Source organism: Patagioenas fasciata, chromosome 2 (genome assembly GCF_037038585.1).
Source record: "Patagioenas fasciata isolate bPatFas1 chromosome 2, bPatFas1.hap1, whole genome shotgun sequence".
Lineage (NCBI taxonomy): Eukaryota > Metazoa > Chordata > Aves > Columbiformes > Columbidae > Patagioenas > Patagioenas fasciata.
The window spans coordinates 41,790,842-41,808,285 of record NC_092521.1 but is presented as its reverse complement, the minus strand read 5'-3'; the positions used below and the strand labels follow the sequence as shown (position 1 = coordinate 41,808,285).

General features: G+C 37.7%; 1 protein-coding gene across 2 annotated transcripts; it reads right to left on the bottom strand.

Moving 5' to 3' along the window:
* Positions 1–3,214: 3,214 nt before the first annotated feature.
* Positions 3,215–16,714, bottom strand: LOC136098552 (DGAT1/2-independent enzyme synthesizing storage lipids-like). Of its 2 annotated transcripts, XM_065832073.2 has the most exons (6): positions 16,387–16,714; positions 14,613–14,777; positions 11,199–11,392; positions 6,180–6,240; positions 5,663–5,802; positions 3,215–3,442 (listed from the first exon to the last, which is right to left on the bottom strand). In XM_065832073.2, the coding sequence occupies exons 1-6, from the start codon at positions 16,712–16,714 to the stop codon at positions 3,338–3,340; spliced, it is 993 nt and encodes a 330-aa protein (XP_065688145.1). In that variant the 3' UTR covers positions 3,215–3,337. The 2 variants fall into 2 exon arrangements, with proteins under 2 accessions (XP_065688145.1, XP_065688147.1); XM_065832075.2 differs by lacking the exons at positions 5,663–5,802; positions 6,180–6,240.
* Between the last annotated feature and the right edge of the window lie 730 nt (positions 16,715–17,444).

The following is a 17,444-nucleotide window of genomic DNA, read 5'->3' as shown; positions in this document are numbered from 1 at the left end:
GCCAGAACTGGCTACAAACTCTTTTGGATCTTTCCCTGTCGTGCTTTTCTGACCGGTTGTCTTTTACATTTACATGATCTGCCTATCTGACTTTGGGGATGGTTCAGTTGTGTGTTTGTATAACTGTATTTGCACTGTTGTCCAACTGATTTGCTTTTCCAGTGTTGCCAGTAGGATATTTTTCCCCAGTGCAAAAAACTTGTCGTTTGAGCTGGATAAACCTAATATGTGAAGAGGTAAGAAACAGAATTTCCTTGCATTGCTTATATGCCCATTGCTTGTATACCCAAAACTAGTCATACCCCAAAAGAGTCATGTATACTGCTTACATATTGAGGCAGGCACATTTGTGTTTTCTGTTTTTCAGTTCTCTTTTGCTGGATGATGGGGAGGCTAGAAAATACCTGTAGCAGGGGAGTGATTTGATCCGCAATTACAATTCTATTTGTATGAAAAGAAACTCTAGTTTCTACAATAGCAGTTCCTAGTTCTAGTTTCTACAATACTGCTCTAAAAAAGAGTAAAAATTTAAGAGGGGGCCACTGAAATAATATTATAATAACTGCTCTTTGTTAGAGCAGTATTGTAATGTTTCTGGAAAAAATAATATCCTTTTTTTCATCAGAAAAATCATTGTCTTATACGTCATTCAAAACCACTCACATCTCTCAATAATAGTTTTGTCTGTCACCTTAAGATCCCAAAAATACTTTTAAGACAACTGTGAGAGAAGATAACTAATAGAAATTAATTTTTACTCTAGCTTCATGTCAGCTAGGCTGCAGATAATACAGGGGTGCTGCTGTAAGCTTAAATACCCCAGGAAATCGTGACCTTTGTTATTACAGCAAGCTGTTAACAGCTGTCAGAGGATATGGGAGACCAAGGCTGAAATCCCTGCTTTGAAAGATAATCGGTGCTTCGATTACATATCCACTAAGACTGGTGCTCTATTCTGAGTACGGCATCAGGTATCAGAGAGAATGGAGTTTGAAAGGTTGTCCATATTCACATGACTTAAGTGCTTTAACTGTTCATAGAATCATTTAGTTTGGAAGAGACCTTTAAGATAATGAAGTCAAGTGCCAAGTCCAGCACTAAACCATGTTCCTAAGAACCACATCTACAGATCTTTTAAACACTTCCAGGGATGGTAACTCAATCACTTTCCTGGGCAGCCTGTTCCAATGCTTGATAACCCTTTCGGTACAGCCTGTTCCAATGCTTGATAACCCTTTCGGTAAATGCATTTTTCCTAATATCCAATCTAAACCTCCCCTGGCACAACTTGAGGCCATTTCCGCTTTTCACTTTTTACTTAGGAAAAGAGACCAACACCCTCCATGCTACAACCTCCTTTCAGGTAGTTGTAGACAGTGATAAGGTCTCCCCTCAGGCTCCTTTTCTCCAGGCTAAACAGCCCCAGTTCCCTCAGCCGCTCCTCATCAGACTTGTGCTCCACGCCCCTCACCAGCTTTGTTGCTCTTCTTTGGACATGCTCCATGATGATGCTAATGTGCTTGAAAAATAGGATAGGGTAGTCAGAGAATGATGCTGTCTAGTCCTTCTGCATAGTTCCTGCAATGTAAGAAATGCTTTCAGATTGTACTTACCCTTAATTCCTCTTGCCTCTTCATCCATGGTCATTTTAGTATTGATAGCCCTTTCTCTTAGTTCCTTTTATCACTCAACTTAAGCTCAGGCTTTGAATTTTAGCTTATATTGTTGGAGTGTACTATGTAAGACTTCATGATTTGAATTCCCGTTCATGTCCAGGCATATCAGTCAGGATCTTGATTTGCTTTAGTTTATCATTTCCTATGCATGTTGAGTCTCTGCTGGGAGAAAAATCTTTCTGCCAGTATACAGCAATTATAGTTAAGGTGTTCAAGTAAATATTCCTACATCTTAGGACAGATTTGAGATTTTTTTTCAGGACAAGATTCTTGTCTTTTTACTCCAGGGAAATAACTCACCTGTCTGTCCAGCTCCGTTCTTCAGATGTGCAAGAAATATTTGTGGATGAGCAGCATGGGAAGAGGAAGCATTCATTTTAATCCAAGGAACAGATTTCGTTTTCTAGCAAAAATGGGCAAACATTGCATATATTTCCTTAGATGTCATGTAAAGCTTTAGGATGTTGAGAGGAATGACTATATAGGTAATAAAACCACAAGAAGGAAAAATGAGGCACAAAAAATTACCTTTCTGGGTGCTCAGAGTTAACAGACTTGGTTGTATTTAATGGCATATTGGATATATTACACAAAGTTCTCCCACTCCCACCAGTAACAACATCCTACAGCTTGTAAAAACACATTCTGCTTTATAGCAAGTTTCAGTATTCTGCAAGTTGTATTAAGAAGACAATGCTGGTATGTCCACCTTTCCAAACAGGCATTTAGGTTCAATCCATTTGGGAACGGCAGTGTTGCAGTACTGCATTTTTAGGCAAAGCGCCAGTGATGGTAAGCCTCAGGGTTGCATTACCTAAGTGAGGTCCTGCTCACCAAGAGATCTGGGTGAGTACAGCACATCTGTACTGCAAACACACTACGATGCAGTGATTCTCAGGCTGGGGGCAGCCTCGTTCACTAAACCAGTATTGTATGGTGCAACAGCGCATGAATGTACCAGCTCAGACATAAAACTTATGTCTACATGTATATGCATAGTGCTACACTGAACTAAAGCTTTTTCTGTCTTTGAAAGACTTTTCTTCTTTCTGTCAGGGCAAAGTCTTGAATGTTGCATTCCTGCTTTCCAGGGTACCAAACCACTAAGCTGATGTGTTTGTAGGAGTCTAATATCTGGTTTAATGGGATTATTTCTCTTTGTCTAGTCTCTCTATAAAGATGGCCAAAGCAGCTAAAGTGAGGCAATTTCTCTTCTGACACTGTCTTGCTCGGGGACCAACAGGGAAGATGCCACCAAGGGGTGGACTCTGGTGGGATAACACCAACTCTGAGATTCTGCTCTGAGGCTGGATTGTCAGCCGCTCAAAAGAGAAAACCACAGATCTAGACAACAGTTCTGAGGCTCTCCGATGTACATACACACTTGTTTGAGGAATTAGGCAAATCCTTGCTACATGATTCCCTTTTGGAGAATTTAGCTGTTGCATTGCTATTATACATAAATTTTCTTCTTCAGCCTTTCCGACTTCAGAATATCCTCAAAAACACAGGGGAACCTTCAAGAGGTTAATTGTTTTCTTCTGTCAAATCTGTAGAAACTTGTAAATTAAACTGGTTGAACATCAATCACTAGTCATCATTTCCATAGGATGTTGTTTTTTACTGTATGCTGTAAAACCAATGAAATAAACATAAGCATTCTAATCACTTTTACGACGCTTATCAAATCGCTGCAGTAAAGCCTTCCATATGCTGCCTGGGATTGTCTGGTGCTTGCTTATGAGAGTCTGGATGGCAGTCTTGGTCTGAAAAGAGAAGAGAAAGTTGACTTTACAGACCTGCTTATGCAAGGAAGAATGATATGATCACTGACTTCTTATCAGACGTTCAAGAGGTATTGGGAAACTCACACATAATGTCTACTTTAAGGAAAGAAAAAATGTCTTTTATATTAACTAGTTGTCCTAACAACACTTTCCTGGAAAAGGAAAGGAATAAAAATATTGATTGCAGTTTGGATAGGCTGAAATTATTGAGATTTACCGAACCTGGGCATTTTAAGTTTGTGTGATCTCTATCCCTGAAGGTTTTCATCAAAAGCACTGGATAAAGCCTGACTAACCTCATCTGATCTCACAGCTGACCTTGCTGGGACCAGGAATTTGGAGTAGGGATCTCCATCTGTCCTTCCCAATATGAATACTTCCATAATTGAATCACATACAGCATACACATAATGAGAGAATTTTTATGTAAATTCTGTTCATTTTTACTCTATATGAGATTCAAATGCAAGCTTGTGAAGAAAATGCATAAACTGTGCTGTATTTCCACTAGGGCTAAGAAATAATCTCCCTTAGTTTTTCCTAACATATTTAGTAAGGGTAGCTACATACTCCAGTGCTCTACCCCGGAGTGATGGTAGAATGTCATTGGGAATATATCAAAAGAGTAGCCAAACCTTTCCTGAACAAACCTTTCCTGACTCCTTTCCAGAGCAGGATCAGATAGAGGTCAGCCAGGCCACTGGTCATCTCAAACCCCATTTAAGTTTGTTTGTTTGTTTGTTTGTTTGTTAGTTTTTTAAGTATTATGAGCCATGTAAAACCTAACCCTACTCCCACTAAAGAGGATGGTCAAAGGCTTGACTTAGTAAAGCAAATCAATATTGTGGGAAATTTCCATTTCAGTGTTGCAGGCACACAAAATACTGTTCCGTCAAAGAACAAGAACATGGGTAACCGTACAGGCAGCCTTAGCACTAACATTGATCCCAGCCTCCTAAACCTGCTAAGACTGAATTCCAGGGCTTGCTGGGCCAGTTCCCTTGTAACAGACCAAACCTGTCTTTCTGGTTTCACTGCTGTGAAGCCCAGAACAATCTGCAGTAGATGAAAGAGAAAGAAAGAAAGAAAGAAAGAAAGAAAGAAAGAAAGAAAGAAAGAAAGAAAGAAAGAAAGAAAGAAAGAAAGAAAGAAAGAAAGAAAGAAAGAAAGAAAGAAAGAAAGAAAGAAAGAAAGAAAGAAAGAAAGAAAGAAAGAAAGAAAGAAAGAAAGAAAGAAAGAAAGAAAGAAAGAAAGAAAGAAAGAAAGAAAGAAAGAAAGAAAGAAAGAAAGAAAGAAAGAAAGAAAGAAAGAAAGAGAGAGAGAGAGAGAGAGAGAGAGAGAGAGAGAGAGAGAGAGAGAGAGAGAGAGAGAGAGAGAGAGAGAGAGAGAGAGAGAGAGAGAGAGAGAGAGAGAGAGAGAGAGAGAGGAGGGAGAGAGAGAGAGAGAGAGAGAGAGGAGGGAGAGAGAGAGAGAGAGAGAGAGAGGAGGGAGAGAGAGAGAGAGAGAGGCAGCAAGGTGGTTTTTTACATCAGTGATTCCTAATAAATATTTTGATGTGTGTATTCCTAGGCCATAACAGATTTTGGTTTTTTTTTTGGCACAAAGCCCTCCTTTCATCTTCTATGAAAAGTTTTTAAAAGTGCATTTTCTGTATAGATTAGCATTTTGAAAAATACCTAAACCCTGGATCTATAAACATCTTTATGCTCCTGGGCACCACTGATTTCACCAAGTTTTACGTACTCAAAATCTTTTCATATTTTGGATGCACATTATTTTTTCAACATTTTCCTTTTGACAATGAGACTGAAGCTCTTGTGGAACTTTATCTCTGGAGCCCTATGTTATTTAGAGAAGATTCTGAAAGGTATTTGTTATATATGAAATATATTTTCCTAGTTGATCAAAATGGAACTTAAAACATAGTTTGCATCATTTCAGTTATCAAAGACAAAGGGAGAAACAAAGTGAGCAACCCAAGAAGACAGAGCTCACACATTCTGAAAGGTGAGGGCACCCCAATCAACTATAACTATGTCAATACGTGCTTATAGGTATCCATACATTAAATAATCCTGGAGCTCAACTGTCCTTTGCTTTAACAAGCACGTAAAAATGTACTTGTCTTTATTCAAGTATGCAAAAAGTTACTTTTGAGTGCATATGTAATAGAGAGGGAAAAAAAGAGAGCTAATTTACCTTTTCAGCTAATTCCTCTGTAGTTATATTCGGATCATAAGGGATTGGCTCCCCAACATATGTGCGAAATTTAACTGGAAGTCCTCCGTACGGAGGGAAAATTGGCAATCGAGTGTTTTCATACAGCCGCCTAAAGAATCCTGAAATAGTTTAAGGGTGGAAACAGTGAGATTATAGTAACAGAAAACATAATCCAGACTTGTAATCTGATTAATATGGAAGAATTCTTAAAAATACATGCTTATCTGACAGTCGAGAAGAAATTACAGGATTTAGGTAACTGTTCACCAAAACAAAGCTCAATGGACTTAATAGATCACTGAAATAAGGCTGCATTAAAGAATGAAATCACCTAGCACGAAACAGTTATACACAAGCTATTTCCATATTTGAGATACCTCTTACCCACAGGAAGCATGTTAGAGAATCCAAAGTAAGCAGAAGTCTGAAAAGCACAATCTGAGAGAAAAGTGGAGAAAACATTCCAAATAATTAAAATGTATTTTAAAGTTCTTACTTCTTTCTTTAAGTGTCCTATATCCTTCCCGGACATTCTGAGTATACATCGGAATGATGGGCTAAGGAAACACATTTTAAAAAAAAAAAAAAAAAGGGTGAAAAATCAAGCTTGAATTTATGTTTTGGTGTCTGTTAATGCAGCTGAGAAAATCACTTCAATAGAGAGGATAATTATCAGTTAGGCAAAAAACAATGACTCTTTTTCTAAAAAATAAACTTCAGAATAGAAATCAAATTCTGTTTCTCAGCTCCCACAAACATTGCTGCATTAAAGTTACCATCTGTAATGAAAATTACTGATATTGTATTAGAGGTTTATACCTTTCATTTTGAATGTACCTTGCAAAACTTAACTGAGATTCTAAAAATAATTACTTGTATGTTATATATTTATTCCAGTATCGCTGACTGAAACATGCAGTTTTGCAGTTTCTCTGTCTAAAGTTTACATCATGCATGGTGAATAGGAAAGTATTCAGTTTGTGAAGTCTTGCAGAAAGCAAGTAGACATCCACATTTAGCTCATCTCATATGCTTCTCAAACTAAGGTCCCACTGAAGCAGTAATGTCTGGATAATACTCCACTGGAAAACAAAATAAAATCTGCCAATCCCTTGGACAAATAAGGCAATTGTATTATTTGACCTGCACTAGAACTGCCTTCTGGAGGGCAGGTCCTTAGGCAGTTACAGAACAAGTTCACTGCATTATTGTGACTGAAAGGAAAGACACTTGAGACACCTGAACTTGAAACAGTCACGTCTTACAGCCTGAGGTAAGATTTCATAGTTTGTAAACAAACAGTGATTGTATTTGTACATACAATGACTTTTCCCCACTCTATTATTCCTTTTCATTTTTTTTAAATGGTAGTTTGAGCATGATGTTGGAATTACTTGTCCAGAAGGTAATGAAGGAACACCTTTTTGCTGTTAAGAATCACTACCACAGAACAGAAACCATAGGATGAGAAAAAAAAAACAACCAAGAAAAAGACCTGGCTAGAGTCTAACAAAGAACTCAAAGCGATGGAAACCATTTAAAGGAAAAAAAGACATGATGGATAACAAAAATATCAAACATACATGAAGTTGTAATAGTAAACCCTGTAGAATGAGACAGTATGGGAAATGATTAGAAATAAACCCTTAAAAATATCAGTAACATCTTTTAAAAGCATACAACTACTGCACACTAAAAATACCACATTTAGGTTCAGTTACTAATTGAATAGTGTATGTCTAGTACTTAAAATGTTTGAAATCTGCCTATCATACAGACAAAGCACTTTAGATTTTAGGAATAGTGCCAGAGAAACATGTCTTAGAGTATAAAGAAATCTGGTGGCCACAGAAGTTACTCACATACAATGATCAGCCAATGAAATACAGAGTGGGTACCAGTGCTTGGTCCCTAACCTGATGAAAATGGGTACACACATAAAGGCTTGTGTCTGTAAAGCAGCATGGTCAGATCTACAGAAACCCTCAGATGTAGATTTGCCATGCTGGAACTGAGCTGGATCACACACACCCAGCTTGGAAATCACAGGATCACAGGATAGTTGAGGCTGGAAGTGACCTCTGGAGATCATCTAGTCCAAACCCCTTGCACATACATAAGAATTTTACAAACTGTAGTCCCTGTTAATCTTTCGCCTAACTAGACTCGAAACATTTTTTTTTTTGGTACAGATAAAATGCAGGGATCTTCCCCATTAGGCTGTCAAACTCCATATACAGGCAGACGGCATTTCTGATACTCAGGCCCCTGGCATACATAAATTCAACAGTCAAATATATGTCTCAGAAGCTTATTGAGTCATAATATTAAATAGTAAGACTCTCCTTTTGTGACCTCAAGTAAGCAGAGTAGTTTTACAAGATAAAGTGGAAACCTGCAGGCAAGGACTGAGGCTAAAACTATGTTCCTTGTTTGCTTTTCTTCAACTTTTTCAGTGGAAGAACTGTTGAACTTCCATAACATTATAAGAAAAATGGGAATATCTATTCATATAGAAAGTTGGCTTTGTCTTGAAATCCCCATTCAAAGTCATCTGTGGCAGGTTATGAACAACCATATGGTCATTTTGAACACTGTAAATTGTCATCTTTGGTTGATGGTTACACTGTGTGTAGAATAAATTAAAAAAAAAAAAGGCACTTGTAGTCTTCCCTTGCCTTCATCCAGGATCTGAGTAAATATTAGCAAAACATATATGAATTGCTATATGATAGAGCAAGTTCTGATAGTTTAGGTGAATCTATCCCCAGTCTTCAACTTACAAGACTGGTTTGGCCAATATTAAAAAGGATGCAGAAATAATCAAGTTTGTCCAAAGATGGAATCCAGTTCTTGTAATACTATGGGCCTAACTTTATACAAGAAATGGCATACAAAGGTAATATTGCCCCCTCTACTGGTAAATGCACAGCACTTTTTTTTTTAATCTAAAGTGTTTCTGATCATGGATTTTCAGAGAAATATCAAAGATGTCCAAAATTCAGTGGAGCCTGGAAGTTAATTACAGTGATTCCCACCATAGTGGGACCCAGACAGACTTCCTGATCATAAAAAAAAAAATAATGAGCACAATAATAAGTGATACAAGAGCCAGCAGTGCTGTTGTAAAGATGAGCTCAGGCTAGCAGGTGTCAAAGGAGAAAATATTCTCTCACATCTCCAGGTAACAGATAATCCTACATAGTATCTGTTTTACCAAATATGTTATACAAATGACCACAACAACTTTTCACAGCGCAGGAACCTTATCCTCAATGAATACTTAATTCATTAAATAAAAAAATTTTAAAAGTAATTAAAAAATAAAAAAAACCTTTTGCTAGAAGGTACTAGCAATTTAAGGTACTACTATTCAGCTATTTTTGTATGCTTTCAAATTACAGAAGACTGGAAGGAATAAGAGGATTACAATCAAGGATTTTTGTGATATGTTTTGATCGGGGTGGCATTCGGTATTGAGGGAACTCATATTTTTAATTCAATTTTTATTAAAAAAAACTTATTACATTGTAGAATTATACTATAAGATTCCAAGTGAAGTGAAAGCATCTGGCAAAAGATTGTTTAAATATTTGAAGTAGCTTGAAATACAGATATGAAAGCAAAATGATTAGAAATCACTCAAGTTATTAAAGTGACACCTCCTTCTGACTGTTCAAGTATATTATTAAATTAATACATAAGAGGAAAGATGGTAAAGGAATTAAAAATGCCCGAATGAATTTGACTGGGTTTATCCTATTCATATTCTGATATTTTCCTAGTAGTAGTGGTGTAGAGCCCACACAATATATGAAATATTGTGACTAACATTTACCGCCCACACTTTTGAGAAAAAGGACAGGAGAGGGAACAGAAATACATAAAGCATACGTTTTAAAAGGCCACATAACAAGACAAATGAAGAGGTAGAAACAAGACTCCCAGCCTAAAACTACTTTATCCATTGGGTAATTCCCTCTAAATTTATTCTAGTGTTTAGTTATCTACCCACAAAATTTCAGTGATAAAGTTATGAAGAAATATTAACCTGAAGCATGCATTTTGCAACTCTAGGTGCTTTGTGGTAGGAGCTGTACCACAAGAGACCAAAGCAAAGCTTGAGATGCAACAAATTGGGAGGGGCAAGAAAGAGATACAACTGCACAAAAAAACCTGAAAGGGGTGGTAAGAAATTCAAGTTTTATGGGAAAAAACTCTCTGTACAGGTTCTCCTATATAGACAGAAAAGGATTATGTTTATGTGGAAGGCCAAAGAAGAGCACTGGAACTGATGTATGGATCGAATTATGATTTAGATATTCTTAAGAATGTAAAGAAAAATTATGTTTGTGCAGTTCATGAGAAGGCGGCAGAAAGCTCATGGCAGAACAGATGAAACCTGGATGTGTATCGGTATTGTCAGACTCAAAGAGCACTAGGTATGCAAAGTTTAAATTAAGACAGAAAAGTCATCTCTAGTGGTGATGATGATGAGAAGTGGCAGGTAGGAAAAAGACAGGATTGCTGCTCTTTCAGATCTATGCCATCCCCAATAAAATTATTTCCCAGAGACTACATCAGAGAAGCAGTCTCACATGTGGAATTAGATGGAAGAAGTCAGAGCCAGTAGTAGAAGTTTTTATGTATATATCATCATCCGTATGGAAAATATAATGGAAACTGTGGCCATATGAACATTAGTGGAGTGCAAACCAACAGAAGCACATCTCTGGAGGATGCTGAGGATCTGACATCAACACTGAATGCATTGCAGTTCCCTGTTTTTATGTGGAATTAATTCTTGTCCAGTACCATTGACTGAACATTTGCAACTGGAGAGTATTGGGTCCCACTTCTGGTTTTAGCTTCAGCCCAAAGGAATGCAGCTCAGGTAATCTAACGCATTCCATGATGTGAATAAAAGGATGGTAAGTGGAGGAAATGGAAAAAATGCTTTAAAAGTGCACATAGGATTCAAACTCAGACACTGATGTAGATGCACCTGGTGTTAGTCAACGCAACCTTTAAAAACCATGAAGAAAAGTAAGGGTAAGAACAAAATCCTGGACTCTCCCAGAATATAAGAGAAGATAAGGAAAATACATTAAAGAGCTGTAAGAAAATGACTGTGATTTTAGAAGATAAAGATATAAGTCTAGTAGATGAGAAAAAAGAATGAAACCTTACAGCAATATGGAGAAGGACCACAGTGAAGATCCCTGACATACAGTCCAGACACGAAATTTGATGCCTGCGTGATAGAACTGTCAACATGGAACCACAGAGATGGATCCCTTGCAACAGTCAAGAAAAGCTATACAGCTCCATAAAGTCCTTCCTCCCTATGGATCAATGTGCTTGACGAAAGCAGAGGGGAAAGGAAAAGAAATCTTTACTCCCAAGCCTTTTCTTCTGTCTGAAAGACTTTCCCACAAACACTCCTAAACCGTGTTTTGTGATGAAGCATGCATGCAATAAGCATAAACTGGGATTGGTAACATATCATACTCACCACTTTTGCATCTAGAGCAATCTGAGCAAAACCTTTTCGATTTCCCCACATGAGCTGATAACTTTCATCACTGAATAGCGCTTCTCTAACTCCACCTGGTGAGATGGACACCAAGTGTCCATTCTTCAGTGCAATGAGACACTCCTCCCTTGTACCTGGCATCACACGCATCACTTCCAATAATAATTTAAGTCCTGCAATAAGTAAGTAGCAAATACATATTATTATAGCAATACATCACAAATACTGCTTGCTTGTAGGAACAAGATTACAGCTAAATTAAAATCTAATAGCTATATATTTTGACTAAGGCAAATTTGTACAAGGGAAGTAAAACACCTACAGAGTAAATATTGAAAAAATGACAAATACATGACAGTGGTTTTGCCCAAATGTTATCAAGATGAACGCACTTATCAGCAGCATCTCAGTAAAGTAATGTCTCTACATGCTGTTTTCCATAATTATCAAAGCACCAGCCATGCAACTGAAACTTGTGCATCATAGCTGAAAATCTGAAACAAACATCTATTCCTCCCTCCTTCTTTACAAATATTTTAACACAGAAAAAACATATCAATATTCAGTACAATAAAGCTTGCTACAAAAATAAATACCTGACAGGCAACTATTTTAGTGCTCTTTTAAAATGTCATGTTTAACATTTTAAATGTTCAGGTTTAGAGTTGTTAAATTGAATAATCTGTGGTTAAATTGAGAACTACTTGGATGGAATTGCACTGCTGTATGACTCTTAAGATGCATGAATGGCAGAAGCCAGCAGGGCAGTTTTAGCACTGCATGAACAGTTCAGTGAATCTCCTGCCTTTGTTTCCAGAAATGGGTTTTCTCCAAAAGACTGACTGAGAACCATAGAAGCACTCTATGCTTTCTTATGTTATTTTCACATTTAAAATCTATCAGTTTGGAACTCCCATAGAGAGCTTCAGCAAATGAGAGTTTCCCCAGTCCTCAAATTCACTGTTCCAACAGCACGGTTGGAAAATAAATTGTTTATATCAATAAATGTAAACAAGTACAGACTGCCAGAACTGGTGTCTAGCACTGCAAATTTGTCAAAAGGTCTGCAACAGCAGCTTTGGAAGACAGTGGAAAACAAAGTGCCACAGCTTCTAATTGAATTGTATTTAATCTTATTCAAGACATCATCTTTGATAGATCCTTCTGTCAAAGACAGATATTGACTTGGTTTAATCCCTTTGTGAACTCATATGTATTCCTGTGTTATCCTGCAGCCAGGAATGCCATATCCTTATTAACAGGAATATGATGTATCACATGAATTTGTTATCACTTCTTATTCCGCTTTTCCAGGTCACACAGGATTTTGTATCCCTCAGTCAGGCAAGACTTTCATCTTATGTACTAGTTGCACAGAAGATGCCACGCCAGGCCTCAGATCATCCTTTTCCTTTTTGTATCTTTATTACTTTGCAGCTTTTCTGAGATGGGGAGACCAGAATTCCACTCAGTATTCAAGATGTGGGCACCATATGCATTTTGAGTACATAATGGTATTTTTCGGTTTCTTCTTTTTCATTATAAGCCTAAAATTCTGTTTGCCTTTTAGTGATTGCTGAGACTTAAGCTGACATATTCCTAAAGTCACCTAGAAAATTTAAAGCCTAATTACATGTTTATGTGTTTAGACTTGTTTTCCTTTCCTTGCATGCTGCATTATAATACTGAGTTTCATCTACCATGTAATCAGACAGTGATTCAGTATTGGTAGATAATTGTATTCTCTGTGTGGGCTTTTACTGCCTTTAAGAAAATAAAAGGCAAATATAAAGCTTTGTCACTGGTCTAGATTATGATTATTTTGAACAACGTAGGTACCAGCACTGATTTTTATCGGTATACCTGGTGAATTCTGCTTCTTCATGAAAGTGAGCTGTTTACTCCTACCCTTTATTTCCTACCTTTTAACCATTTATTCATTCACAAGAAGACTTCTAACATAACTTTAATTAGTCCAACAGACTGAGGTTCAGCATATGCTCATGCAGAGTCTTTAAAGAACCAATGTGTGAAGGGCAACATTTCTCTGCAAATGTGGGTAAGTATGGTAGAGCAAGAGAAGGTTTGGGAGAAGTTTCACTCAGTCTATTACTTTTAGCCACATTTTCTACTAATGCAGCAAATAGGGAGGCCTAATTTCCGTTATTTGTGGCCTTTTTTTACCAGATGCCTTGTTGGTAGCTTTTTTATAGGTTGACACCACATTTGCCGCCTTCTGTTCCTCTAGCATCAACATAATTTGAGCAATCAGTTATGTGCACCTCAGTGGTCCAGAAGCTGCACAACCAAAGTATTGCTTGGTCCTGACAATAGTTTACTATATATTTGTAATAAAAATCTGCTACAGGCAGTTCGGTTTGAAACAGTAACCTCTCATTTATCCCTTAAAAAAGAAGTCTCCTTTGCAAATATTCTGCTAAGCTTTATCTTCCTTCAGGGGTCGTAATAAAAGACAATCATCTCTAGATGACTTCATGCTTCTGATGTGTTTAGTACTACGCAGTATTTACTAAGTGTGCCTTTAGCAAATACTTTCTTGTCAACTGTCTAGAGGTGCCTTAATGTTCTTGCATCAAATTTGCTTGAGTTTATGCTCTTTGTTTTCAGTGTTTGGACACAACTTTCTTTTCTGAAGAATGTCCTTGTATCTTTAGATACCTTCCTTTATTCTTTATTATTATAATAATTTTTAATATCAGTGGTATAAAGGTGCCTTTAAAATTTCTCCCTGTTAATCCTTCTGGATGCTCCTTCTTCATGCTTTGTTTTTCTAGAAATGAATTAGGTTTTCTTTTCTGTATGTTCTCCTTTTCACAATGGAATTATTGATTTTTTTCACATTCTACAATATGTGAATGTATTGTGGTGATCAGTATTACAGAGCTCTCTTCAACAGTAAAATCTTCAAAGAAGTTGGGTGTCCTACTCCAGGCTTTGATCAGAAGATAGATTTCATGTCATACCCCACTGGGATGTCTACCCAGTGTAGAGGGCAAGTAGATAACTGATATCCTGACATTTATTGGGGTCTTCTGCACTCATAGCCCATTCCTGACCAGCCAGCACTGGGTCAATAATATAGTCCTATCCTATACTTTCTACTCAGGCATGACATTTCATCCCAAAGGGATTATATAATGTCCGTTTGTCATCTTCTGAGGGTCTCCCAGTGTTTTTATGACCTTTCACTTAAAAGACAGGATATTCTATCCTGTTTGACCTCCTGTGTCTACCAGCTTTTAGCTTAAAAGTCTAAAAGCAGTCTGGTAGTTTAAAAGCTCTCTTGGAAGTGTAGTAAATGTGAATTTTACCAAAACCAGCAACAGGTTGAGCTAATCCAGGACGCTTAAATACAAGAGAACATGTTCTTACCTGGTAAACGAAAAACAAAATGATCAGCTACTGACAGACAAAGTCTATTCTTCCAGAGAAACAGCCTAGACAAAAAGTAAAGGTAGTCTACAGGAATAGCTCCATGGTAATACACAAGAATGCCCGGTCCTTCTGGTATGTTTTCCACACCATGAAGCTCATAACCTGTTTGAGATGAAAAGCAACACACTGAAAATTATAGCTGTAAATCATCTGGCAATTTAAAGAAAACTGCTTACTGTACTTTGTTAAATGACTTTCAGAGAGTTGCGAAAGCCTGTGCAGTAGCTTTTAGAAGAACTAAGTTCTGGGTGGAACTTCAAGTCAACGGCAAAGAGAAAGCCCCTCAAAACACCACAGATTATCTGTGGACTAATTTGTTCATCAGTTTAATCACCAGATCAGATCTGAACCTGACATTTTCCCTAGTGAATGGACTAAATTATTTCCCATTAGGAACTTTTCTCAGACCAAAGTACAATAATTAAAAAACAAACCAAACCAAACCAAACCAACAAACAAACAAACAAACACTGTACTGGTGTGAAACCACTTCATCAGCATAACAAGGCAAACAAGCAATCAGGATGCTTTCCTGAAATATGAAAGTATGAATCTCCATTCTGTGTCAGACTGACTGTAAAGTTTGGGATTTTACCTAAGAAATAGTTTCTCTGTTTGAGGTGTTTAAGTCCAAACCAGAATCTGTAAGAATCCTAAAGAGAGGTTCTCTCCACAAGAGTTAAATGTATTCACTTTACAGTGGAAGGGAATTTTCTCACAGACATGGACTTCTGCAATTGCCTTTCCTGAATCTTCCTACATTTGATGTAGGTTTTAGGTGGAGCCAGCCTAGGAGACTAATGGATACAAAGGCTTGGGAAAAACCTCAGCTTCTACCAACTAAGAGCCCTGTTCTACCTTGTCCTGCCTTCATCTCCATCCCTGCCGCAGCTCCTATCATGAACTGTTTGGGGAGAAGGATGGGGATGTAGTGGGCAGAGTCCTAGGAAGAGGTGGAGTAGTTTTTATACTGCAGGATGTTCAAAGATTAATGGGAAAAGCTGTAGGGAGGGATACCAACAGAGATAACAACTACTTATTCTTCATCCTTAGGGCAGCAAAGTCTTGCTGATAGCCCTAAACTACATCTGTAGGAAGAACAAGATCCTAGCATGCAGATGAGGATTTTCCTAGGGAGCAGGGTGTGTTGAAAGTATCTCAAGATTGAATGTAATAAAACTGAAAAATCAGGTTACTTTTAAATTCTGCCGCAGTACAAACTTAAATGTGGCATCTAATTATTTCTTCGTCCATACAGCTCCTAAAATTATTTCCAGTTGTCATAAAACAAAGTAGTTTTTGCCAACTAAAAATACACTAATTAAATTTCCAACTAGTTGTTCTGTTTTGATTATTTATTGAGTGGGTTTTAAGCAGCTACTAAGGTAAAAAATAAATCACACAGCTCTCTTGCAGTTATTTTACAAGAACTAACATAAACACTTGCCTCACTCTGATACTGTATACAGAAAAATGCATCTGCCTATCCACTTAAGAGAAATTTACCCCATATAAACTAATTTCTCCCTTTCATTCTGCTTATTCTATGTTGATATCAGTCTCTGAAGCAGAAACTTTTGGGTTAGATGCCATACAAAGTATAATAAATGTTGTTTCTTTGCATCCATTTGAAAGAAATTAAAATTAAAAAAAAAGGTGTATTAACTATTTATTGTAATTCAAAGCTTCAGACAAGTAATGTCATACTCACCATGCCATATTCTTGCATATATATCCCAAAAGCGTGCTATAGTTTTTCTTGCACTATCCCAAACATCACTTGAGGGATCTGCTTTTACCTCATTGTTCCTCTGATACATTAAAAGCAAAACATTAGAAAGGTAAATGAAAAAGAGGATTGTTAAAGGAACTATAAAAAAAAATAATATTGCACTTATTGTCAGTAAGATGGTGGCCACATGAAAAAGGTATTTCTTCAGGTACTGCACAACAGTCCATTCTTCCAGAACATAGGCAAGGCAGCTTAGGTCAATCATCGGTATCTGTCCTGAAACGCAGGATTCTTTTCTACCTATCATGTCCTGCATGGAGGAGAAAGAAAAAAGAAACACCAGCTTAAATTTGTCTAATCATGGAAGTTTCTAAGTTTCTCAATTTAGGAAAAAAAGGTTTTGGTAGATATACCTGATCCTTATTTTGGTATAGCACAGAATCAAACATTTTGTCTCACTCTGTCATGCTAAAATAGCTGCTGGCAATGTCATCCACTACTGCCTGTAATGAGATTATCCTATGTATTTATGGACATTTTTTAATACAGACAGATAATAGGGGCTCCAAGGACAAGGGCTGGAGTCCAAGGAAGCCTCAGGATCCATGCACCATGGCTGACCAGATGATTTCTCTGTATAAGCATGGCTTACTTTACAGAAGCTCAGAAGAGGGTAAGTGATAAGCATTTTCAGCTGTGTTAGCCAAGAAGACTGCTACCGAAGATCTGGGTTCTCCCCATCCTCTGCAGAGTCCAGCCTGGGCTTCTGCTCCCTCTCGGTTTGGCAGCAGCTGGCAGTGAGGGGAACGAATAGTGGAGTGAGCAGCTGAGGAGCCAGCAAGCAAAACCTGGGCAGCCGTGGCTCCTTCCCAAGGCCGGGAGGTGCCTGGGACAGCCTTTGGTACTGCTGGTAGCATTGGGAAAAGCTGGTTTTGCCTCTCAACCACACAACCATGCCAACACACCCTTCTTTCAGTTTTTCCAGCCCTGGCAAAGGCCCGGTGGGGTCTGTGGCCCTAGTGATATGTTTGCCACGT

Excerpts from the sequence above, each read along its gene's own strand:
- LOC136098552 (XM_065832073.2), bottom strand. The coding sequence starts at position 16,714 with ATGATAGGTAGAAAAGAATCCTGCGTTTCAGGACAGATACCGATGATT. Across the intron at positions 11,393-14,612 it reads TTTTGTTTTTCGTTTACCAG|GACTTAAATTATTATTGGAA; the intron begins GTAAGAACATGT and ends TACTTATTGCAG. Across the intron at positions 3,443-5,662 it reads CAGAGGAATTAGCTGAAAAG|ACCAAGACTGCCATCCAGAC; the intron begins GTAAATTAGCTC and ends TTCTCTTTTCAG.